The sequence below is a fragment of the Clarias gariepinus genome, chromosome 12 (genome assembly GCF_024256425.1).
Source record: "Clarias gariepinus isolate MV-2021 ecotype Netherlands chromosome 12, CGAR_prim_01v2, whole genome shotgun sequence".
In the NCBI taxonomy this organism is placed as follows: Eukaryota; Metazoa; Chordata; class Actinopteri; order Siluriformes; family Clariidae; genus Clarias; species Clarias gariepinus.
Genome location: NC_071111.1, coordinates 17,404,179 through 17,431,721, shown reverse-complemented (window position 1 = coordinate 17,431,721; position 27,543 = coordinate 17,404,179). Strand labels below are relative to the sequence as shown.

The following is a 27,543-nucleotide window of genomic DNA, read 5'->3' as shown; positions in this document are numbered from 1 at the left end:
GAGTTACCCCGTAACTGCTTCTTTGTTGGGCCCAGCTAAGATGAGTTAGCTAAATGAATCAGCACAGGAGGTGTGGTGTAGTTACTATAGAAGCTATAATGTGTTAGAATAAGTGCAGCAATATAAACCTGATGGGACTACCTTCAAAGCCATGCTCCTTTAGAGAATTAACCAACATCATCTACTAGTCCAAATCGAGTATGAATCCCAGCAGGTGAGCAGTGTTGTGGTATAACATTGAATAATCTGCTGTTGAATTTAAACATGTCTTTGTAGTGCCTAATGTGCTCCCTCATGTATTTTGTAGCCATCAAGTAATCACGAAAAACCACTCTGGCTGCATCTAACATGATTTTCAGAAGTTCATTCTCTTAGGTTCATGCTCGGGTAATTAGATACAGCTTTGATTCCTAATTCTGTGCTTTGTGTTCCCGCCGTAGTGTGCTGTGTAGAGTGTGGACGTGAAAGTCAGATGTGAGTTTTTTTTTTTTTTTTGGCCCGTCACCTCTGCCGTTTAACATTGAACAACGCTAAACACATAGTGTGGCAGGTGAAGCTTAGCCGTGTTCAGGTAATGACAGCGTTTGCAATTATCGCAGCTTAACCTTGTCTGCCACTGCTCCAGGTTAACTCTTAGACTCGACTGCCATGCAAAACACATACCATCGATCACATTCCTCCACCCGAGTGCATTCTTAGGTCTCCAGCTGCTGCACATCCTGGCACAGTGTCAGTAGAAACAATACCTGATGTCACTTAAACACTTGTACAACATACAGAATTTACAGTATGTCTGTGGGTACGGAAGAGTTACAATACCCCTTCTCCACTGAAAGGATGCCAGTGGTTCTGGGATTTTCTTTCTTTTTTTTAACAACATGATGCTGCCACCTCCATGTTTCAGAGTTGTGTTTGTGTGATACAGATATTAAAAGCCTCTCTTGCTTTCTCCTCCAGACATACTGCTGGTCATTATGGCCTGGCGTTTTTTGTGCTAGTCTTAAAGCCAGGTCCAGCTACAGATTTTCGGTCCGCGACTGTGCAGGACTGTATTAGAAATGGATGTACAGTAGACACATTGGTACCTTTGTTCATGTCTTGGGAATTTAGTTATGACAATATCAATTGTAAAAATTCAATTAAAAATTGTTAAAAGTGTAACAAAAAGTATTTAATCCTTCAGAATCAATTTTCCAGCATATTTTCATATTATTTATAGGTTTTTATATTTATCTTTTATAACAGTGGTTGTGAAAGTGGTTTGAGTCAAATTGGATGTCAATGGTTTTTAGCTCAGCACCCAGTATTTTAGTGCTGGAATCAAACTTATTTTGCCAGCCTTTTTTATTGTAGAAAAGCTTGAAACGTGTACATTAGGCACTGAATCAAAGACAAGCATTGGAACCTTGACAGTGGAAAAGTACCTTTCTTTCAAGGTCTGGAGTGTTATTAGGTTGTTCCAGTCCTGATTTTACCTGACAAAGACTTTACAAGTGCTACTTGCTATACAACCATTATTTCCGAGCAGCTAAAGGAGCACTGGATCAGATCTACAAGACCAAATTCTTACAGACGAATCGAAACCTTTAGCTAAAATATGAGGTGTCAGCTTTGGTCTTGAATTGCATTAGTTACCACAAATGAATGCATCGATAATTATTTCAATTTGACATTAAGTTGGATTTTTTAAAAATTGTTTATGTATTTGATATCCAGTTAAATGAATTTATTCAATCCATTGCATTTGTTCGTACTTAAAAGTTGTTCATACGTGCATCTGCAAATAGGGAAAAGAAGCTGTTTGTGAGCAAACAATTATAGTAAATCTTCTAAGCAGTGAAAAATAAAAAGCTTAGCAGGGGGATCAAGGCCGACTCATATATCTGTCATTTTACCAAAACTGAAAGGGGGGAAAAATAGTTGCTTCTTGCCGTTTATTTGACTGGTAAAAGAAAAAGAAGTAGTGCTTATCTTGACTTCCAGTTGCCCTGTTTTTCGTTATGTCAACTATTCTTATTATCTTTCTCTGGAGCTGAATAAATATACCCGACATTCATTACTGTGCCACAGCGGCACATAGCTGCTCTTCTCATTTCCAGTTCCAAATGACGTCCAGCATTACTACAGATATTCACGGCTGGAACAGGCATTGACATCGTTGAAGGCTCAGTATCAGTAATACTTTTGCTAAGCCAACTCTAAGTTTGTTAAAGCACATCATGTCTAATGCACTATGAGGAGTTAACAGAAGCATGTTTGCCTGACTGTAATAAGGAGAGGTAAAAACTTCTTTCTAGCTTACTTCCACAAGTATAGTAAACAGGGATGTGTGCAGAATGCAGCAGAAGCTCTAGGCAGGAAGGAATCCATAAGCCTATTAATAGATTGTGTTAATAGACAATTGAGTGGATGTGTGAGTAGTAAAACAGTTGGGTAGATGGGTTAATGGGGTTACTTTAGTTCTATGCAAATTAAATAGACTGTTAAATGGGTAGGTAGATAGTCGAATTGGTGAATAGATAACCATGAATATGCGAGGAATACGTGGGTGAATGAATAGATAGACACTGTTTGGATGTATAAACACAGATGCATGGATGGGTAGATGGGTGGATATACATATACTAGTGTGTATGAACAGATAAAACACTTGTAGGTATGGATAGATATACACTTGGGTAAATGGATGGTGTACATATGGGGTATATGTCCACTTGGGTGGATGGATGGATGTGTACTTGGGTAGAGGGTTCAAAAAGTAGAGATGAACTCTGTTTAACTACATTTAATGGAAAACGGAGTTAAATTTAACATTCCACACCCAAGCCTAATTACTGTCGGACCTGTTGAATCAAGAAATCACTTCAGTAGAACCTGTCTGACAAAGTGAAGCACACTAGAATATGTAAAAAAGTGATACATCATGCTGCAATCTAAAGAAATTCAAGACCAGGTGCGAAACATGGTGATTTCTAGAATAACATCTAGAAAGGGTTAGCAAGCCATTTTTTAAGACTTTGAAGACAAAATTACTCGAAAAGCACAACCACAACTCATCCAGGAGCTCAAAGAAGAACCCAGAACAAACCACTGCTGACCAAAAAGAACACACAGACTTGTCTCACATTTGGAAAAAAAAAATCTTGATTATCCCCCAAACCTCTGGACAAGTATTCTGTGGACTGATGAAAGAAAAGTTTTTAGAAGGTTTGTGTCTTGTTTGAAATCATTTGTATAAGGGATATCATACCTATAGTCGAACATGGTGGTCTTAGTGTGATGGTTTTGGGCTTTGCAGCTTCAGGACCTGGATGACTTTCCATAATTGATGGAACGATGAATTCTGCACTCTACCAGAAACTCCTGAAGGAGAATGTCCAGCCATCAGTCCCTTTACTTGGTAATCGGCTTAAAAAGGGTGTCACAACCAGTTATTACTGTACGTTTATTGGCAATTACTTTTTCACTTAGACAGGTTTGAATTACATTTTTCCCCTTAATAAATAAAAATCATCATTTAAAAAATGTAGTCTGTATTAACTCAGGTTATCTCTGTGCAATATTAAAATTTATTTGATGATCTGAATCATTTAAGTGTGACAAATATGCCAAAAAAAGGTGGTAAATACTTTTTCACGGCATTGTCCCTGTAGACATGTGTGCGGTTGGTTGGGGGCTCGGTATGGATAAAAAAGCTTGTCCATGATAGATGTGTGTGTTTGGACCACTCCTGAGAATCCTCTCCCTGTTGCTCATGTTTTCTCTTGTTTCATCATTAGCTCTTCTTCACATCCGCTCTGCTCATTTTTTCTCTTTCGTATCTCAGAGGCTTCCAGCTGTTGCTTTTGCTTCATCATGTAATCCTGTACACCTTGACAACAGGAGATAAAGAACCTCAATGACACGAATGAAATAATGAAGAAAGATGAAGAAACCATCTGCGCTACCTAGATTATTTCCCCCCCTATTTATTCATGTATTTATTTATTTATTCATTACTAATGTGGTGTTTTTCTTTTAGGTTTGAGATTGTTCTAATAGCAGTCTCGTTTTCTTCTATGTTAGACCGATGGCATTGTGGGATGTTTCGTGCTCTGGTTGAGAATTTTACTGCCTGTGCATTGTGTATGATCTAAATCAGTACAATTCCATATCACTTTTAGGAGGAATAATGACAAATCCATAGAGGAAACGCAGGCTGAGAGTAGATGAATTAAGTGGAAGAATGGAGTACTTGAAAGCCCGCTAAAGATGATAATGTAGCGCTATAGACTTGCTAGTAAATCAATATAATGATGACGTTTGTAATTTGTTTTTGTCAAGTATCTGCCGAGTTGCCCAGTGAACATGGCTTTACTCTTGCACATGATCACTGTTAGCTCTTTCCGAGGGCTTTTCACCTTCATAGATAGTTTTTTTCATCTTTTCAATTTAAAAGATAATAAGCTTTTACTTAAAATCTACACAAAATAATAGTGAAAATAAATGGTTTGCATTAGAGGGAAATATCTTACTGCAAAAGTAGTGTGATTGATCTAAATTTGTTTATTTGTTTGTATAGTGGTACATAGTGCTAAAAACTGACAGCCTTAGGCAAGCTGTTTAAATATGGAAATGAGATGAATTTGCCAAGGCTGCTGGATAAATATAAGATTACACTAATTGTTAATTGATGAATAAGCTTTTAAAAATATGTATTAACACGTGTGTCACTACAGTATAACCTCTGGCATGGCTCGGGTTGACATTTTAATAGACGAGTGGATGGAAAGGTAGACAGTGGTGGATGAAGAGATAGACAGTGGTGGATGGACAGATAGAAAGGGGTGGATGGACAGGTAGACAGGAGTGGATGGACAGGTAGACAGGAGTGGATGGACAGATAGACAGGGGTGGATGGACTGATAGAAAAGGTGGATGGACAGATAGACAGGGTATGGATGGACAGGTAGACGGGTGGATGGACAGGTAGATGGGGTGGATGGACAGGTAGACAGGAGTGGATGGACAGGTAGAAAGGGGTGGATGGAGAGAGACAGGGGTGGACGGACAGGTAGACATGGGTGGATGGAGAGATAGACGGGGGTGGATGGAGAGATAGACGGGGGTGGATGGAGGGATAGACGGGGTAGATAAAGAGTTAGATGGGGTGGATGGAGAGATAGACTGCGGTAGATTGACAGATAGCCGTATGTATGAACAGATAGACATATATACCCATGTCTATCTGTCTATAGACATATGTATGGGTAGGAAGACGTATGTATGTATAGACAGACACCTGGATGAATAGGTAGAATGAGATCGGATGAATAAATAGGCGCTTGTGTGAATGGATAGACAGGCTCCTATGTGGATGAACAGGTATCACTTTGGTGGGTGGACAGATAGACGTGTGGATGGATACGTAGACACCTGGGTGGATGGATAGACATGCATTTTGAAGGTGGATAAATAGACATGGATGGATGAATAAATTAACGCAGGTGGATGCTCCACTTGTCTCATTTCTTCCTTTGTTTCATCATTAGCTCTCCTCTCCTGCACCCTGCACAAACACTATGCTCATTTTTATCTCTTGTATCTCTAAAGCTTCCAGCTGTTGCCTTTTCCTTTGTCACATGAACACATGCACCTGGACTACAGGAGAAATAATAGAGAAAGATGAATGAATGCCATTCGCAGGACTCAAAAGTCATTTGGTACCCAGTTATTTATTACTAAAATGCTTATTTACCATAAAATGTGCGTTGTACTCAAGCTGTACTCTGACCAGATTATTCTGGATATACAACTGCCTGTGTTTTGCCCGTGCTAAGTGTGCCAGCATAGAGGGTCTTCTTTCTTCTGAATCAAATTTAGACGCCAATACGAAGCTGTCTGAAGGAGGAGAGAGAGGGACACCGTATGTGCAATACAAGCTACAAAGACAACGCTCAAATACAGTATGTGAAGGAAGCATGAAAAAGGAGGAAATTAAAGTTTTTGATGCTACAGATGTTACAGGTTGTTACAGATGTTTCATAATAGCCTACATTTTTAAGGGTATAATTAAGGTTTTGCTTTTGATTAAACTGATTCGAGGTTTTGTCATTCTTTCGACAAACGTACAGTTCAACGCAAACATCTTCATATAAAATTAAGTTAAATTAAAGTAACGGGAACAAATATTTTGCTGCAAAGTGCCTCAAGATATCATCTGCACCTGTTTCTCACTGGTTCATGCCTTAAATTAGACATTTTTAACAAACAGAAAACTTTCCTCTGAAACTACTGTTACAGAGACTAGACCAAAAAACGAGAGCCAAAAACCTGCCAAAAACGTTTTTCCGAAAGCAAAAAGAGAAATATTCCACTATTCCAAGACTCCATTAAAAAAAAAAAATGTCTGGCTTTCTGGAAGAAAATATAAAGACATGAGGGTTGGCTCAAGACTTCTGCACAGTACTATATGTGTATATTTCAGTATATTTGTGGTTGGGAGCATTTGCAACACCTGAAAGTCAGGCACAAAGTGCGGGAAAACCTGAAGCGGAACATCAGGATAAATCATGCTGGTCTGGTGGGTGAGAGCAGCCTCAGCAGTAGGAGTGTGTCATGATCGTGCAGTGGCATCACATCAGGCAGCAGGAGTGCACATACAGCTCAGCGAAGAGAAGGAACAGATTGTTAGGTGTGCTCTTATTCTACTTACTGATTTAAAAAGGCATACGCGGGGAGAGAGAGAGAAAGTGCAAGCGGCAGATCTAGCGCCGAGAGCATAATAGTGGTGCATATGATCTATATTTGTTTGCACGCTGCATATAGCACTAATTAACCGATAGCCTCAGGGCAAGATGTTTAGATATGAAAATGGGACGGATTGGCCCGTAGGCTGCTGGTTAAAAAGGCCACACAGCTTGGGGTGCATCGGGGCCGTTCTGTATTACCGTTGCATGCTTCATCAGCGAGGAGTCGGCTTTGCTCCAGTCTATAAATTGTCCTGGTTTGTGTCTGTAAGGTTAATGCTCCTCCATTACACTCTCCCAAATATGTCCTGTATCAGTCACCGGATCAGAGCGGGGTCCAGGGGCACGAGTCGGAGGATCGCAAACTAATTAAGGTCGTGGAGCAGCACAGCCCCTGTAAAATTGTTTATAAACCATTAGGGGGGAAACGTTGCTCTCCCTAGTGTCCGCTGAGCAATTAGAGCCAAGGTCAGAGCAGCTATGATGTGCGTTCTCCCCATGCTGAGCAGAAATGCTGCTGTGGACAGAAAGTGGCATTTACGCTGGGCCAAACGCTCACTTTTTATTAATTTCCTAAATAAATAGGTGCCTCTCGGGGCCCTTTGTCTGTGAAATGCACCTTCAGTGATATTAATGAGCCTCTTGCTTATTTAGCCTATTTCCCTCTTTCTCTCTCTCCCCCCTCTCTCGCTCTCATTCTCCCTCTGCATGCTAAATAAGAAGGAAAAAGAAATGCAACCATTTGCCCCATAGTGCTCTGGGGTTTGTTTCAAAGGCACAACGCAAACCCATAAAAGTGGCATAAACAAAAATGAAACTGAAAAAAAAAAGGCACGCATGTCATTCATTCATTCATTCCATCTCAAAACAAATATTGTTCTCTATTACGTTCCCATTAGTAGCCCACATTGTGCCAGACTGTGTGCTGGGAATAAAGACTGGAGGCGTAGCAGGCTGTGATGTGGTTTGTGAGGGCAATATGATTCTTACCTCTTTTTTTTTTTTATTATTTACTTTTTTTTTTTTAATCCACAACTCAGGTTTTAATGACTCGACTAATTCCTTGGCTCTTTCGGAAAGCTCTTGAAATGGTTCAGACAAATTAATCGCTCACGGAGCTCGTAATTCCGCGGATAATCTGTTAAATATTTGCGCGTGTTTATTGGAAACATTGACCTAATCGGAGCCTCGGGCTCTAACGATTTGATTTGGCCAATTGGTCTTGTGCTCTGTTGGAACAGTCTATTGACTGAGTCTGGGACTGAAGCGCACATTGACACCCACTCAGCCAGTCTATTCTTCCATCTGTTACATAGTTAGCATTGATTGGCGTTCGGTCGCTGACACTCGGGCACTGTGCTTGAGGACCGAAACAGCAGGCGAGAGAAGAAAAGTGTTAGAAAGCGTTAAAGTGAAGGTTGTGTGATGTTGTGCCACTGCCCCTATGGGTCTCTTTGGGAATACTGATAAGGCGGCGGCGCTGCACTGTGTTGCATCATCGTAGCTGGGCGAATAATGGCACACGAGGGCCAAAGCATCACAGCCTGACTTCCTTCAGCTTTCTCTTCTCTCACTTTTTCATTCTTGTTGTTTTCCTGCGTTATCTCATTTTGTATCCTTTTTCAGCCGCACTCTTCGGGAAAGAAAAAAAATATATATGTATAAAACACTGAGCTGCTACTTTCTTTGCTTTTGTATGTTTGTGTGTGTGTTCTTTGCAGGAATGGCGGTGCTATCTCACCCTTGTGACCTGTTGCCAATTATATTCAATCAGAGGCAATTGAGGGAGCAGGGGCCGGAGCAAGAAAAACCTAGCTGCAACTTTCTGCTCTCACTCCTTTATTGACAACTATACGCCTCTGTCTCAGCTCGCTGAGCTCTTCCATTTCTCCTCAGCCATATTCCCCCGGCAACTTAAAGCCCTGTGAATTAACTCCGCTTTACTGCTGCACACAAACATCTCTCAGCCAGCCGAATGCTTTTTCACATATAAAGACATGAACATCAGTGTTCGGCTCTCAAAGCCCATTAAGATATCTGAAAAGCTTTCTGGAACGCTAAGCCTCATAATGAATAGAAGATAGACAAGCATATGGGAGAGAGAGAAGTGGCGTCATGTTCAGCGGTGACTTTGAGATGTTCTCGAGATAAGCTCATGATCCTGTTTGTTCACACCGCGAATAGCTGGATTATTTTCTGATAAGAGGCTTGGCTGTGAGAATGGGCTGGATGGATGAAGAGAGGGGGAAAAGAACGTCCGGACTGATGGAAAGCTATCAATAGCTGGAGTGTGAATATAAAAGCCTGCTCTCTCTCCGAGCCGAGTCACACGGCGAGTCTGCACGCTGCTTATCAGGGTTTGTCATCACACCTCCAAATCCTGTCAGCATCCTTGTTTCTTTTTTTGTTTGTTTGCGCAGGGTTGCTCCCTCACCTCCCTTCCCTTATCGGAGTAGGGCTTTCATCCCATCATTGTACAATTTTATTCACGGGGAAAGTCAGAGGCCTCATCTATTGATCACACGTGTATTGTCCATGTATGCTGTACCGGTTCAGCTTCAGACTCAGGAGACAAATTGGCCTTTTGGCAGGAAATACCAAAGCAGAATTAGGGAGTACATTTGAACCCTCGGGGGTGAATGATGCCGCAGTTGCCTTGGGCAACACCAACAGAATAAAGTTCGCTCTAGCCTTCTCGTTGCTAGACCGGACGTCAAGTACGTTTTGGTTCTGAGCCAGGCATCGTTAAGATTCCCTAAGCAGACGGACGCAGCCATGGAGGCAGCAAACAGGCTGAATAACATTACCAGAAGTGTCCATGTTGCTGTACCACGTCCTGTTTGTCATACAGTGTTATTGGCTGATTTAACAATAATGCATAAAGAACTGTATAGTACTGTATGAGTGGAGACGCCATTAATCATTAAAATTGTCTTGTAACTGCAGAAAAATTCTTAGGAGGAAGGAGTGGTAATTTCATGCACATAGCAGCTAGACGACCTCCATAGACTAACACCCTCTGCAGCCGAGCCCGTGATTGGGCGTTACAAATAAGGCATGACAAATCTTCCCCGATTCGATTGTCATTCACACGCCATTAGGGGGCGGTATAACACCCTCGGATGAAAGCGCTATCTCATCCCTTCCACAAGCTTACAGATGCCCGTGATTGGCTAGAGTCGATATGACTGATGTGTGAGTTCGGGTTCGGGTGTGCCATCCCCCAAGAGAGAGTAGACAATCTACTTTCTAGGCTCCCGGCTATGGAAGTCTGTAGCATCAGTCAGATATCAAACTCGCTATCTCCAGATCGTCATGTCCTTTAAGTAACCCTTGCATGCAGGCATTGTTTCTGGATTAAATATGATGGGGATTTAAGATTTAAGCTTTGCCTGTTGAGTGGTAATTTCTGGCTGTTTTATTAGCTGTTAGGCTGTAGATGTTTATTTTATCATTATACTGTGCAGCTCTATTACACATCCCCAAGGACGTTGGAGGTCTACCTTCCATCCTACCCGTCTATCGACTTGTCATGCTCTTTTAGATCAGACGTCACATCCGTGTTTTTAGGCGGAAGCAGCACCACGGGTAAAAATGGTCCCATTTCCTTAGGAAAACTTCAAGTTGTTTACGGTTCTTTGGCTAAGATCTGCTCCAGCTGAAGTACTTTATTACTTTACCGCAGAGGAGCTTTAATAATGCAAATGTAATTACCAAAGCCTCTGGGCAGACTTAATGCATACTTAAGACTAACCTTCCTTCTCGCTGCTTAACAGGTGAATGACCTGCTACTACATGGCACACAGCAGGGGAGTAAAGGAGGCTCAAGTTAGCAATGTTGTTTCTTAAATCTAAATGACATGCTGTGAAAATGAGTCATGCCATCGAGGTCACGTGGTACCTTATTGAGGCATGTTCAGAATTTGTGTCGGTTTGCCTCGAGAGGAATATACTCAGGATGTGAGAGTCCTGTCTGGAATTCTGATGACAGTTTGATTTAATTCCAGATCAACCGACATGTTAAAAAAAACATGCAGAAGGAGGAAAGAATTTTACTAGACCATAAAGCAAGTGACTTTGCAATGTAATTCTCTGTACCAGCAGCTCTATATTGTACTGTGCACTTTATACAGTGTGTCTAGAGAGTTAAACTGTGATGTGTACTTCGTAAAGGGAGAGATACACAACGACACACAGAAACGTAGTCAAGAAAAGTACGTTGCTGTATGATGTAGTGGAATAAAAGTAAAAAGTGCGTTCTAATAAAGGTACTCAAGTAAATCACAGTAGCAAAGTCAATTTACTTCATACATAAACTATTTCCAACATCATTAAATTGTTTAAGGTCGGCACGGTGGTGTAGTGGTCAGCACTGTCTCCTTGCACCTTCAGGGTCCGGGTTCGATTCCCAGCCAGGCGCGATTCCCGTCTCTGTGTGCATGGAGTTTGCATGTTCTCCCCGTGCTGCTTGGTGGTTTTCCTCTGGGTACCCTGGTTTCCTCCCATAGTCCAAAGATATGCAGGTTAGGCTAATTGGAGTGTGTGAAAGAGTGTGTGTGTGAGTGTACTGTATGTGTGTGTGCTCTGCGATGGATTGGCACCCTGTCCAGGGTGTACCCCGCCTTGTGCCCTAAGTCTCCTGGAATAGGCTCCAGGTCCCCGCAGCCCTGAATACAGTATAAAGCGGTATAGAAGATGAATAAGTGAGTGAGTAAATTATTTGATCGGGTGTTGCTTTGATTAGTGTTGCATCGCTCGGTTTAAATGGAAGAAATCCTGGCATTACTAGAAACTTATGAGACAGATGTGGTGAAGCAGAGGCATAAAACTATGCTAATGGAATGAATACAAAAAAACTACAATCCTTATAACATCAAGATTAATTAATAATAAATGATTGTTTATAAGACAGCGTTTCCCGCATGGGTGCAGATTACACTGACGTAAACAGAATGTAGAAATCTTCTATAAAGTTTGATTAAGAGCACATAGTGCATCCAGTAATATTCTTAAAAGACCACTGATGTCGTAAAAGTCTAGGACTAGCTCCGTTAAACTGTGGTCAGAATAACGGCGATGCAGGCCCTTTTAGCTCACGTATACAGAGCAGAGCAGAATAATAGTTTGCTCTTGAAGTGCATTAAGCAGCAGCAGATGCAGGGTAATGCGTGTCTTTGAGGAAGCACATGCTCGTCCTTGCCCGTCCAGACTAAAATATTCATGTAGTGTAGACAATCCGGTTTGAGAGCTTAAATCCGTAACCGTTCTGTAAGTAGAAAACTATGTTAAAAACCCATCTGATGCTGCTATGTCCAACTTAGCCTGCCTGCCTATTGTATTGGTAGTATTTTTTTTTTTTTTTCAGCTTAACATCATGTCACACTTGTATGATGTAATCCAGCAGGCTGTTCCTCTCCATTCAAATTCACCTGCATTTCAAAACATCAAATACGTTGATCCTAGCAGCATGCTCCCAGCACTTTTAACACGGATAGAGAGAGAGGGGCTCCTGCAGAGATAGATTATCCAGGCTTTGGGCGTTAATGTTCACTGAGCCGCGAGTGATCTCAAGGGTCATCGCTCCTGCAGAAGAGTAAGTTGAGGCCCGCGAAAGTAGGCCAAACACGAACCGTTCCATCTGTTTTACCGTATTTAGGGTTGCTACGACAGTCCTATTTCGAGGTCATGGAGGAAAGGAAAAGAGAGTTGAAAAAGGAAAAGGAAAAAACACACACACACAACAGAGCTCGCTGGAATGACTTGAAGTGTCGGGATGCAGCTCCTTGTGTATTCATCCAAGGCACGTCTGGAGTGCAGTGGCTGCACAGCCTGAAGGACAGCCGCAATTGTTTATCGGTTAATGACTTCTCTCCCCGTGTGGGACGTTTGCCGCCTTAGCTGCTCCCAGGCCACATTAAAGCTTCCTCGCTCTCTGAAGCCTCATCAAAGAGGGAGACACACACACACACACTTTTAACGCTCAGACACACTCAATATCTGTCTGCCCTTGTGAGTCAGAGGCGCAAGGGCTGCTTCTTCTAACACCTGTTGGAATTGCTTGTTGAGTCCGGATCCGCGCGAGTCCACCTAATGCTTTTTTAGGTTACCGCTTGACATTTCATCTGCGGAAAAAAAGGCACATAAGGGTCATTAAATAACCGATGCTCGGATTACCTCGGGTGGCACGCTGCCCTAGTTTATATCATCTTAGACTGTCGCTGTCACCCTCTGATTGATTGATTTTTTTTTTTTTTTTTCATTTCTGATCAACCGAAATCTTCCCGCACTGTAATGCCGTCTTGGTAGTCCTTCTTATTCCTGTGTGCACTTAGCATTTCGCATGAGACCTACCCACGAGCACACACTTCACTCTCCAACAACCCAGTAATTGCTGTGAATGATGGGTTTTCAGCCACTATTGTTTATCAATATGCCCGTCTAGCACGTTGAGCACAGTATTCATCTCCCTTAACCCTCTGCATGCAGTAGTCCACTAGTCACTCCACCAAGCAGCGGCACTGGAAAAAACAAAACAAAACGCCAGTTCGACGGCTAGCTGGCAAGGAAGTCGGCAAGCGGGTAAGACTGAGGTGCGGAGCAGGATTCCTAAGCGGCTGTCTGGTCACGAGGGCCGGCGGCACACGCCGAAATGAATGTGGTAATTATGCTGCACTGTGGGCCACAGGACCATGATGAATATTATCACTTAATTATGGGGCTCACTATTCCCAGCACGCAGCTACACTCACTATGGCCATCCTGCTTTAAGTGTGTGTGTGTGGTATAGGCAGTTATGTGCTTGGTACGCAGAAATTGACTACATCCAGAGGCCATTGTGTTTGTAGGTCTTTGTGAGAGAGATCGAGAGTGTTAATTGTATTCTTGATAGTCGTTTTTTTTTCCCCTCTCCTCTTGGTTATCATTATGCTGTAAAAATCCCTGAGGCATAAAGACATTATGTAAGCATCGCTAATGGATTCTATTTTATGCGATCAATGACTTTTAATTGCAGCGATGTAAATGTATTGTAAATGAGCTCTCCACGGGGACGTGTCAATCACGACGTTTTCATACCTACGATATAAAGGAAGAACAATGGAGTGATGATCTGTTAGACTAGAGCTGTGTCTGAGTGAGATTTTTATTTTATTTCCTCTCTCTTTTTCATCTTTAGGACAACTATACTTTTGCCCAGCCGGGGATCCAAAGGAAGGTGAAGGCTCTGGAGGAGCTGGTGAGCCGAATCGATGGTAGGTTCAGCGTCTGCTCTTGTCTTTTCTCTTTTACTCGACTCTTTGATCAGCTGTTTTTCAATTCGAGGAAATATTTTTGTTTATTAAAAAAAAAAAGAAAACATTTTATCATCAAGGTCACTCAAGAAATTGAAAAAAAAGAAAATGCTTGGTTAATGACACTGTGTAAAATATCTCATAATATAATTACAGCCTTAGTCGTTTAGCAATAATCATACTGTTAAGGATGAGCTTTGTGCTCATGTATACGGCTACGACTGCTATTAATCTACTTCCACTACTCATACTACACCGCGTTCCAAATTATTATGCAAATTGTATGTAAGTGTCATAAACATTAAATGTTTAGTTTTTTAATTAAACTCATGAATGGTATTGCGTCTCTTTGGATCACTGAAATGAATCTCGGACACTTCTGATAATTAGCTTGCCAGATGAGCCCAATTAAAGGAAAAGCCACTCCTGACCAATGCTCACAAGCAGAAACTGTTGCAGTGGGCCCAAACAGTCTTGTTTACTGATAAGAATAATAAGATAGTAAGTAATAATAATAATAAGAATATTTCTCTGTCATTGGCTGCTATGGGCATAAAAGATGAGAAACGTATGGTGTGGCCACCATCCGCCCCTGACCTCAACTCTATTGCGAAACTTGAAGCATCCCAAAGGTTCAAATCGTTCAAGTTCAATCGATGCAAGAATTGTGAAGGTGATATCAAAGAAGGGGTCCTATGTTAAGATATGACATGCTCTGTTAGGATGTTTATAATTGTAATAGTTTATGATTTTAGTAAATACGACTTCCTAATTTAACAAAAGCCCATTTTTCGTTCTTTACAATTTATAAAATGTTTCAACTCTTGTGCATAATCAATTGGAAAAGTGCGTTGTTTTTTTTAATTTTTTTTTTATATTGTTATATTTAGGAGGTTCGTTAAATAGAATTGAAATTATACCCTAATGGTTAATGACTTAAAAATTATACTTATAAAAATAAGAGAAAGATATCATTTGCATAATAATTTAGAATGCTGTGTACTAGTACTATTACTACAACTACTACTAATAATAATAATTAAGCAAACCCCAAGACTATTCTGTGCGTGTCTAGGATGAACACACCTCCTTCTGTCGCCATAGTTATAATTAATTCCTGAAGCGTGCTTGTAATCCAAAATACTCGTATATCAAAGTGAATTTCCCCATAAGAAATAAATGAAAATTCAGATGATTTGTTCCACAACACAAAAATATTCATGGAAAAGTAACTAATTCCAAATATAAAGTAAAAATAAAACAAATTACCCTGCACTTTACTTTTTAAAAGAAAAGATGAGAGAGGAGAGGAAAGGTGAAGGAGGGGGGCTTTAACTCACAAACACACACAAACACACACACACACACACACACACATACACATACACACACGCGCCCTAACAGAATCTTTAACAAGGAATCTCTCTAATGACACTTGCTTTTGCCCCCTTTTGGGGATTTTGCAGAAATGTTGATGTCACATTGTCGTTAAACAGATTGATCTCCTGCACTGCTACAGCCTTTTAAACTTTTTTTCTTCACAAAGGCCGTTGTTGCAGTACAGTTACTAAAGAACAGAACTAAAAACTTGGTCACAATGTTACAGTAAACAGTACACGCACACATGGATGTTGACTATACGAGTGATGCATGTGCACGGAGACCGAGCATGGTAGACGATTACCCACAATTCCACAGCGCAAGAGAGAGAAGAATCAATGGCTCAGTTGTGATCACGTGACACTCGGCAGACAAAGTGCATGCGTACCGCTCGTCTATTAAAAACATTTTTGCTCGTCTTGCAAAACACACGCAAGACCAGGTTACTCGCAATCTAAGGTTCCACTGTAATGTATATTTGGTGTAGGTAGATGTACATGGACAGACGATCAAAAGTCCTTGGTTTCCAGCCAAGGACTTATCTTTTTTTTTTCTTCTTTTTTTTCTCTCTCTTTCTTATGTGTGCTATTGTGTTTATGCAACATAACTACACATTCTTCATTTGGCCAAACGCTAACGGTGCTTGCTGTCGCTATGGTAACCACAATGAAAATGGTGTATGAACAGCTGTGCTAAGCAGAATTTCAGACTTTTTTTTTAAGGAAAGCAGGTAGAGTGGTGATAGAGAGAGAACGAGAGAGAGACACCTGCCGTGCCTAAAGCCCTTAAAGCTGTGGGCATTACGTTTTTTTTTTTTTCCCTGTGCAACAGCGATCTACAGAATATACCATGCAGTCAAGTAAGCAACACTCCCAAGTGAATAAAACCATGCAGCAAAGATTGAAAGGCACAATGTGAATATGTTTGCTGAAAAAGAAAAATCTGACTTGCCCGAAATTTATTTTATGCATTTAAATAATTTTAAATGTGTGAATAGGAAAATAGAAAAGCTCTGGAGTTGACTTTTTTTTTTCCTAAATAACACCTTAAATCCTTAAATACCTTCAATAAACCTGCAACATTTTTTAATTAAGCCTGTTGTATTTACTGCTCTAGGATGGCTTTACTTTATATTCCTGCGATGCATATTAAAGATATTAGATTAACAGTGTGGTGTATGCTTAGAATGTAGGAATGATTACATTACATTTATTTTTTGGCTTTCTAGAAATCCGATAATGCTTTTCATTTCAAAAACGATATTGTCACTTCATAAGGCGCTGCCCACAGAAATCCAGCACCTGCCAAAATCAGATGTCTATCTATAAATGGACTTGATAACAAACCTCCCAAAACAATAGAAAAAGAAAACAACTGAAACTGAAGACTCGTGATGCTTCCCGGTGCTTGCTGTCATCCTGCTGACTACACATAAGTTGCCTGGTCTAACCTCGCCAGGTTTATGGTGTCAGTTTTTTTTTTTTTTTTCTTTTGCCCCCCTCTCCACGTTTCTTGCCCTCGCTTCTTCAGCCTGAGTGTCAGACTCAATCAGTGCTGCAGTGGTTTGGCCTTTGTAGAGAGCGCTGCTGCCCCACTGGGGAAAAGCTGAAGCCACTGGAGCATAAGCTCCTCTCATTACTTTCTATTAGGTGGCCATAATCAGAATTGAATGGCCACTTCTAAGAGACAGACACTGCTCCTGTGCGCCTGTGCGCCTGTGCTCCTGTGCTCCGGCACCCGGGCCTGTCTGCTCAGCTTGCACTCAGTTCAAAGATGCTTTTAGTTTTTTGGAGAAAAGGGGGCAGAGAAATTTAAATGCTTCCCCGCCCGGTAATTCTGGTGCCAGGAAAATGAGAGATGTAGGTTCATATACAAGGGTAAGTCAAAAATTGTCCGCAGTTTAACTGTAGGAAGACAAATAGATTTTTTTTTAACATCATCCCCTCGCTTTTCAAAACACTTTGTCCATCTGTCTATAAGTTTTTGTATTCCCTCATTAAAAATGTTCTGGGATGAGTTGCGAGCCACAAATGCTCCACTGTCTTCACTTCTTTATCAGAAGTGACTTTGTCTTTATAGGGCTGCTTTCAGGGACCCAGTTAGTTTAAAGTCTGATGGAGAAAGATGAGGACTGTTGGGAGGATGCTTCAACATCTCAAAAATCATTTTTGCAGAGTTTCGACAGTGTGGACAAAAGTGTGTGGATGTGCATCGTCTCGCAAGATCACAATGCCCTTGTTATAGTAGTCCTCTCTGTTTAATCTGAGGTTTAGGTTTCCTCATTATAATAATAATTATAATGTTCCAGTACTGGCCTCTTGAGAATCCCAGAAAACTCCAAGCATCAATTTTCCAGCTGATGGTTGACTTTTGAACTTTGTCTCGGATGTTCCGTTCCATACTCTGCCGTTTAGTCTCAGGCTTGAAGTGATAAATTCGTGTCTTGTCACCTTTCCCCTTCCGTAAAGTACCGGTCTGAATTTAGTTTGCAGATATCCAAACATTTCTGTTTATGGTCTTAGAAGAGTTGTTTTGTCACCCAGGTACACCCTCAGACCATAAGAAATCACAGCATTTCTTTTGCACCATAGTTACAAATGAACTGATGTAACACGTTCACACCCGCACAGCAGTGACTGGGGAGACAGTAGCCTTGACCGGAAAGCGCTGATAAGACAGTGCGTCCAAAAGAAGTTTAGAAGTATAACCGGAGTGCGGATAATGCACTCAGTGGAGACTGTTTCTCGACAGGGTAAATGCGGAGTATGCCTTTCTTTATATAAAATAACACCACAACAGATCAACATTGTTTCTCTTCTGTTTATGGACCGACGTCAAATCGAACTGGCTACTTACGTAAAGCATAAGAAATAAACAAATTGAAGCATTATATTTTTAAATGGCTCATACTGTACTGTTTAAAATCTACAGTCACTGGTTTAGATTTAGGAAATTTACGAAATTCGTCTCTGAAATGATATTTCAATATTTTTGCTTGCAGTCCTCAGTGGTGTGCTGCTTGTTCTTTTAACCTAAAGTAACCAAATAAATAACGAAAATACCCCAGCGCTGGTTAAAGCTAAACAAAACGTCCTGTACCGAACAGTAAGAGTTTAAACGTGTGACGTTACAACCCAATACATAAAAGAAGTTGTGTCGTGTTGTGTTTGCTGTATGCGTACCTAAATTAGGCTGAACCTGTTTAGAAATGGAAGATGTTCTTACGTTTTTGAGAACTTCTAACGTCTAATGTCTCAGTTATGAACTGAACTTCGGGTCGAAAATGGTTAGCATTTATTTTTCGGTGCAAGCGATTAATTATCTTAAAGTTACTATAAAGCAAATTCACAGGAAACAAGAAACCCAGTGTTTGCTCTCGTGTTTTACTAAACTACACATTTTTCAAACTGACTATTTTGTGTTTTCTTTTTAAACAATTAGTTGACTTGTCAGCCCCAAGCAAGCCTTGTATAGCAGTGTGTAATTAGGCTGGCTTAAGGCTGTGTACGTCTTACATCAGACTGATGTGTTATTTACAGCACAGGTCGTTAGGTACAACTACAGATATATTTTTCACAATTTGATGCATGCGTATAACATGTACAATTTAATCGTCAGAGAGACGATGCATAATAACTGCAACACTGCTTTTACATGAAGTTCCTTTTTTTAAAAAAAAAATAATGTTATAACCTTGCTTCAATGTCATTAGTGGTAATTGATTCTAAGGTGAGAAATATTGTTTAAAAATATAATTCTGCTATCATACTGTATGTAACGTGGATGTGGATTCCTCACTACGAGCCTGAGAGTAAGCGGCAAGGTATGGAACGGTTACTCTCAGGCTCGTAGTGAGGAATCCACATCCGCGTTACATATGTGGATTCCAATCATGGAACGCAATCATTCTCAATCGCCAACTTAGGAAAAGGTCAAAAGTCAATTAGCTAAAAAAATTGATGCTTACAGTTTTCTGAGATTCTAAAGGGTCAATATTGGAACATTATCAGGAAAATGGTCCAACAATCAACAGCTCTCGTTACTGTTAGACACTTATTGAAGAGCTGAAGTTTTGAGGTGTCAAAGCATCCTCCTAAAGTCCTCATTTCTCATCTCATCAGACTTTTACCTGCTTGGTCCCCTGAAAGCAACCCTGCAAGGACGAAAATTCACTTCTGATGAAAAAGTAAAGACAGCAGTGCATTTGTGGCTCACAGCTCAGCCTAAAACATTTTTAATGAGGAAATGCGAAAGCTTGGTAACAGATCAAGTGTATTGAAAAGCAATTTAATGAGATTTTAAGAAGATCGATGTACAGTGTAACCTCGCTCATTTATCAAGTTAAAATTGATTTAAAAAATTTGCTAGTCTTGTAAAACATTCACAGACCAAGCTACTTGCAATCCAAGGTTTCACTTGATTTGTCTTTTCTAAAAGTTAGATAAAATAGATTTTTACTCATCCTCATACTGTACATTGGTTGCTAATGGTTTTAGTTATAAACAGACATGAATTCTGTTCAGACCTACTTTACTTTACAAGCATGTTAGCCCAGTGGTCTGATCTGCACATTGTTGTAATTCTGCTTATGGGAGGTTTACCACACTTGCTTCACTTAGTCTGGGGACGTGGTCTGTTGAAACTCATAAATGCCTTGCATAATACGGCAGCACTGTTGTTGTTAAACCATGAAATGCTATTGTAAATGTTCAGCTGCTATATTGCAGAAGGATTTTCATTTAGGGTGAGAGTCACTTTTTCATTATATGGTTTTAAAGCTGGGCCTAGCATATGGACAGATGTTCTAACACACCCTGGTGCATGCAGTTATGGGAACAGTGACATGGTGGTGTGAATTACTTTCTATTATTATTATTATTATTATTATTATTATTAATAATAATAATAATAATAATAAGTATTTTTTTTTACTCTTACTCTTGTCCTCTTTTATTCCTCTTATCTGACTGAGATTTTCCAGCAATTTCAGTTAATTTATAATTTATTGTTAAACCACACCTCATATACAGTAGGTTAAAGCTGTTTTTACAGTAGTTACTGTACAGTAAGTATTATGGAACATCTTCAAAACAAGTTTAGTCCCTGTTATCACTTTTGAGGGGCTCTAAACTATTATTCTCTCACCAGGCTTCTTCGAGGGCAGCGCTGAAGTTCAGTTGTCAACACTCCCATTATTTTCCCCATCTTTCCTTTAGCCGCTTTATTTGATCTCCCTTATCAAATCTAATTTGACTGAGTCAAATTGGATGGGGATTTCTGGTCCTCATCAGATAATCATTTCACTTGATTTAGTCCTGTGAGTCAGAGAAGTGTGCTACCTTACATATCAACTACGTTCACTCCAGAGAAAATTCCAGCAGCTCTGGTTCGCGCCGACCCGCTCCGGGAAAGATTTGTTCCTTGTGGGTCTGGCTTTCCCGCAAAGCCGTAGACATTCCTAGAGAAGTTAATGGAGTGAGGTCAAAAAGCACTTTTCCATGTAGCTGTTGCCCGTAAGCGTTCTTTCCTCCCTTTTTTTTCTTTTTTCCTCCAGCCCTCCTTCCATTCATCCCATCGTCCATCCTTCCGTTCTTGCTCCAGGCGATATCGAGCGCTTTGTGTGCTGCCTCTGCAGCACAAAGCACACTTTGTCAAGGTTGAGACCGGGTGTCTGTTTCTCAGCGGAGTTGTTTCGGCTTTTGGACTTAATAAGGCGAGTGGATTTAGTCCCTCGTTATTTCCAAATTGCTTCATTGTAACAGCAGCCAGTGTTCGCTTTTAATCAGGATTCACATCTCACTCTGGACTGTAGCAGAGTTTGGCGAAAATCAATCACGCAATCATGTTTTTTCATTCACCCCCGCCCACCTCAACTTTAAAGTTTTTCACAAAACAACCGTCCCCAAGGAGGTTAGACGAGTGCATAAGCAGTGGTTCCACCTGCTTTTATGAAGCACGGGCTAACAGCCCGAGGCTATCTGAGCTTGTTGAGGCCATGAAGCTCTGATTATGGTTCATGCTTAAAGCCCTTGATGTACAAGCACACTTGGTTGCAGACATCCACATGCTGCACCACCATATGCCTCTATCCTGCCAGGTGAAGGTGGAGCGTGTCGGTCAGGCCCCACACAGAAGCTACGGCCTGTGGGAACCAGCGGGATGTCGCGACACGACGGACAGAAAAATCCCACATCCTGTCTGCAACCGCTTCCCTTACTACAGTATGTTCCACTCACACACAGCTGTTCCTCTGCAGATGCATGCTTCAGATGCTGACATCACACTTTCTAATGGCCCTGGCCTCGAAATGAGAGGAAGTGCAGTCAGGTGTTTTCGAGCAGTAAGATGAAAGCCTAACTGACTTCCCCGACTCTCGTTGCACTACATTTAAAAAACCATCCATTTCCCAACTTCATGCTGATTAAGCAGGTTAAAGCCATCAAGAAATATTGAAGTAAGGAAATCATTGTTCTTTATGCATGATGTCATACACGTCATATAGGATTCTGTTCATCATCACTTTTCTCAGCTCGAAGCAGTTCAGAAATGAGGACGTTCACAGTGCACCCAGAACACTACGGTGTCATCAGTGTTGTATTATTACATTGTTCCTTTCTGTCAGGACACTTAAGCCGTGAAATGCTGCCATGCCGATCCGTTTATTGTGTACACAACATTCAGGTTTGGTATGAGAGGTGCTTGAGCGGAATCGATCTGACAGAAAGCAGTGATGATTACGCAGGTAAATTGCACAATTTGCACACTGCTTCCACATCTTCAGAGCAGGTTGTACTTTTTCGTGAAATATTTGGTAGCTATCATGTTTTTGTCTTGATTGTGGTAAAACTGATGTTAAAATGTCAGAGTAAATGCAACATAAAAAAAAACAGAAAATGAATCCTGATAGATATAATTTTATAGACTGGTTTAGGACTTCAGAATTTATACAAGTGAATAAAATGTTTTTTGAAATACTGTATAAACGGTTTAGCTGTGGCCTTCAAAACCACTAAAATTGTTGTTTTTTTAATATAGAAATTTCTATTAGTTTTTTTAGTATCTATTCCGGTCTGGACGCAGGATGTGAGTGGAAATTTAACCACTCGCTTGCCTTGAACATTGACTAAGCCTTTTGACTTCCATTATTCCAGTGATATTGACAAATGAGTTAGACAAGAATGACCTTGTGTTAGTGACGGTTGTGTATTGCAGTGTTGTGCTGAGAATAAAATTAACCTTAAATAAAAGTGAAAAATCGTGAAACGTGCAGCACAATGTATAAGAATGAATAAAATATTCACTTTGCAGTAGTGCTGCACCCTTTTATTGTCTGTACATCCATATGGGGTGATGTTGATCTATTGGCTAATACGTCAACATCTACCAGTGCCAGAGGCTGATGTTGGTTATTTGCAGTCTGATACTGTGAACAGCGGTCCACCCAGCTGCAGTTTCTAGAAACATCCAATAGGTGGTGCTAGAATTCCTTAAGTAACAGTGACAGGGTGCAAACATGTTATCTGTGCAGTAGCATTTCACTGTACAGGAGACGCATGCTCCAGTGACCTTTCAAAAGGAGGCACAAAAATATTATGATTTGTTGTTTTAATTGCGTCGCTCTAAGGTCTGGGTTCGATTCCCACCGCGGGTTCGTGTGCATGGAGTTTGCATGTTGTATTGCCATTCCCAAATTACCCACAGCGTGACTAAGCGTGTGTGTGTGTTTGTGTGTGCCCTGCGATGGATTGGCACCCCCATCCAGAAATATAGGCCTCCGCCTCGTGCCCTAAGTCCCCTGGGATAGGCTCCAGGCCCCCGCGAGTCTGTATACATGATAACGCGGTATAGACAGAAGTGAGAGCGAGTAAAAGTAATTTATGTTTCTCTACAGGTTTTAGTTTGGCCTCGTAAGTCCAGGAGGCTAAAATACTATATTATTTCTCACAAAAGTATCTATCTAGTGAAAAAAGGTTATATTAAAGGTTGTTTCATCAATTTGAATGTGTGTTTATTCAAAGATGTGGCGATAATAAAAAAAAAACCAACAAATCGACACCAGCTCTCAGCCTTTTAAACATCCATATCAGCATCGGTCCAGGATGTTGACGATCAGCGCCTCGGTAGTTTTTAGATTTCCCTGTTCTTTTGACTTCTCTCTTTTTATTGTGATTAGCATAGAAGCAACTGTGACCCAGAGCATAGCAGACTGCGTGTAATGCACATAAAACCGGCTGATTAAAAGTCTGTTTCTGTAGTCCCTGTCAGAGTCGGTGTGGCCCCTGTGAGTCACGCTTGGAAGGAGTTTAAGGCCGTGTTTGAAATCCTGACCCTCCCGGGGTTAAAGATTCACTCCGCTTCGCCCTCGACCAGTTGGATCTGTTTGCTCAGAGCGCTGTTTCTGGAAGGGTCATCTGTTCTTCTGTAGCTCTTTCCCCTGCTGATACTGCTGTAACAGAGCGTCTGGCGCACAATGGAGGCGTTGTGCAGATTTACCTCCTCACTGAATTATACATGGAGAGAGAGAATTGGCAGCAGCTCGCCATTTGCAGTGTGAAAGGTAGACTCCGAAGTGCATGTAGAGTTTTTCTTTTTCTTTTTTTCTTTCGTCTGTAAAGGACATGTATATTTACAGTCTAAATACATAGAGCTTGTCTCCGTTTTTAGGATGATTACACGTCTGCCCGAGACTACAGTGGGACATTTAGGTTTCCTCCTGCTGTGTGGAAGTGAAGCGTCTGACTTGAGCCATATGAATAGTTAAAGGTATTTCCGTGCATGCTGCTTTAGTTTATAGCATTGCACTGATCTCATTGGTCAGACCTTGGAGAGTAATGCTGGTTATTCTTTCATTTGTATGTTATTGCTTCTAGAAAGATGTAAAAATGTATAATCAACAGGTTCAACCGTGAAGACGTTTAAAATTTATCAGTGCATCTTTGGTGTCTGCATTTTGTCACAAACGTAGGGCTGTTTGTTTTATTTTTACCAGTTTTTAAAAGTCAACAATTTACAATTTCTTATTTGCATTATATTATATTCATAAATGAAAAGGAAAATGATTTCTGTTTGTAGCTGCTTTTATGAAAGAGATAACAGTAACTTGGTTCGTGAAACCTGTTTGTGACATGGCATGGTCATGACATGAAGCAGCTTTTTAGACTTTCCACAGTTAAACTAAACTATGAGGGACGTTCAAGTCAAACCAGGACTTGTGATGAAATTTCTCGGTGTAAAACCAATTGGCACTTACAGAAGCCTTCATGCGCAGTAAAGTCTTGAGACTCTTAGCCATAGCACAATATTTGAATAGTGCAAACAATTTAAAGAAGGCCGTACCTCCATGAATGATGATCTCGGCCAAGGTGGCTCGAGCCCACTGCAGTCGTTCTCGTGCTGAAAAGAGTCTGATCGTTGAAAATCGACAGATAACTTGTCAATAAAAGGTTCTACCTTGATGGTATCCAAACACTAGAGAAACGCTGGGATAAGTGCCTTGATTTGAACGTCTATCATAAAACCTGTTACACAGACCCACAATTATCCGCCTTATTATTGCACCTAAGAATCAGAATAATTGCCTGATAAAAAGTAAAATTCTGTCATGTAAACATCTCTGTTGGAACAGACTGGCCCAATTGGACGGAATGTTCAGTCGAGCTTCCCGGTGGGACGTTTCGTGTTCCTGATGAGCTGTAAAGGTTCTCCAGCACTCTCTTTCTCATTAAAAGTTGCAGTACAGTATGTGCTTCTGAAATTGCTGCTTAATTAGAAAGACCAGCAAAAACACAAATGTTGTTGCCACTACACAATTTGGGGTCCATCTTGGTCATAAATTAAATTTGTGTAAAATTGGCATTTCCAAATTGCCCAGAGTGTGTAAATAAGTGTGTCCTGTCCTCCAGAGTGTGTCCTGCCTCGTGCCCAAGCCTTCTAGGTGCAGGACTTCACTGCAGGCAGATGATCTTTGCCCAGTTTTGAAATGTTATATTTTTATAAAATGCTTTAAGCATAATAACATGCATCTAATCAGATTATTATGACAAATCTCAAAACAAAATGATTTCAATCACATAGAAAACAAATGTTATCCATGTAACTGCAGCTATTGATTAGTTTTCCTTTTCAAGAACACCCTGAGGTGGTTACGTAATAACCATGCACTTTTTAAAATCCACAAACCCTATTCTACTTAAACATTTCCATTTCTACAGTACGTCATGGAACTGAGAAGTTATTAAATATACACTTTGTTTACAGGACGCTGGTAACTTGTATTGTGTGTATTGTAAATGCATCACTGCCATCTGTGGTGCCCTAAAAGCCAACAGCAGCTTCTGCTTTGTGTTCTATCGCTATACATTTATAATATAAATGTTGTCTAAATTTTCATATGCAATTCAGTATTCACTGAAGGACGTTGTGTATTTTTATTCCTAAACTGATTGATTGCTTGTATTTTAGTATAGATGGCTGTCTCTTAGGGGAACCATAAGGCAGATGGCTTTCCGGGCGCTCACTGTGTACTACTAAGCTTATCGTTATTGTGCGTCGCCACAGGCGGACTCATCAGGTTTTGCACAGTATGCGTTTTGCAAGTACCATTTTGAGACGATACATCATAACTTAAAACAAGGAGCCAGTGGAATGTGTCATGGCTTTCTTCTACATGGCGTCATTATTAAGGCAATAAAATGCAAATATCTTTTTTTTTTTCCCAAGCGAAGCAGTGGTGCTTGAATTAACCATCAGTACACTCTCTGAACAAAATGTACAGTACACTGATTCTGCTATAACATTATAAGAACCTGACTAATATCTAGTAGGTCCACATTTTCCCATCAAAACAGTGATGCATTGTGTGTTCTGATGCTTCTCTACTTTTTCATTTATTACTTATTTATTACTTTTTCAGCAATTTGAGCTATAGTAGCTCTTCTAGTGAGTGATCCTTGTGAGTGATTGACATCGCCGTTATAACTTGTACATACTGTATACGTGACCACTCACTCAAACCGTTTTCTTCCACCTTCATCATGATCTCCTGTCTGACTAGCACCGACTCCCGTCCCCCACCCCCACCCCCTCCCGCACACGTGAGGCAGGAAACGGCTGATGGCGAGATCGCACCAGATCACCCGTTCAAACAGACGTATCGATTTTTCCTCACCAGTGCGCCATTTTAATCCGGCTGCCAATTTCCTTCCGGTGACTCTATCTTAAGTTTTAATGAACTGCCCGCACCTCAAAAGCGCCTGGAGTTCTTTCATAAGCCTTTCAAACTCTACCCATTGTATTGAAAGTGAAGTTTCCATTTCTTCCCTCGCCCAGGAGTTGTAATAAACGTAGGTGTGAATTACTCTCTGCAGACTCCCACAGCTCTGATCCAATTTGAAATATCCTAACATATAGATCTCAGCCTGGAATAATCCTTGTGTGCATGACTTATAATATGTCACGTTAATATTTTTGTTATTTTATTATTTTAATGGTGTTATTTTAAAGACAACATTGATCATTTAAAAATTTAGCAGTAATGTTAATAATAGTCGCTTTGTTACTTTAGCTGTATAGGAAGATCATGTCAAACTATCATGGTTTTCTTAGTTTGGGAGTTATACAGTAGCTAGCAGATGTCCAGGTTGTGTTTCCAGGGTTTACGGGTACAGTATACATCTTAAACTCCAAATGGCCGAGTCATCCTCGGTAGGAATAGTACCTCATAAATTGGCTAAGGATTATCATAAACTTTGTCTTAATTTCTTTAAAATATAAACCTTCTCCTGGGAAACCTTAAGTCCTGGCGTTCATCTGGATTTTACTTTGACACGTCCCACATACATGTACCTAAACATTGTTACAACCTCTCCTACTGTTCATGGCAGTGGTATTACCTAATGTCAGGATAATGCGCCCTGCCACATCGTTCAGGAATGGTTTGAGGAACAAAGTCTTCGTGGTCTTGACTTGGTGCCAGATACTAGTCTAGCAGAGTCCATGCTTCGAGGGGGCACAAGGAGGACCCACACAGAAGGTTTAAGATTTGAGGTTGGTCACTGTATAAACATCTACCTGAGATTCTTTTTAACTTGATATTTCAAGAACTAGTGTTTGTAATATTTATAGTGAGTTTCCATAAAACATAAGGT

General features: G+C 40.6%; 1 protein-coding gene across 2 annotated transcripts in view; it reads left to right on the top strand.

The window, feature by feature from the left end:
- tbc1d22a (TBC1 domain family, member 22a) overlaps positions 1–27,543 on the top strand; it is a 181,443-nt gene that overhangs the window by 96,628 nt on the left and 57,272 nt on the right. For both annotated transcript variants that reach the window (XM_053508679.1, XM_053508680.1), the window contains exon 10: positions 13,903–13,978. In XM_053508679.1, the coding sequence (XP_053364654.1) occupies positions 13,903–13,978 (76 nt within the window). The remainder of the gene's footprint in view (positions 1–13,902; positions 13,979–27,543) is intronic.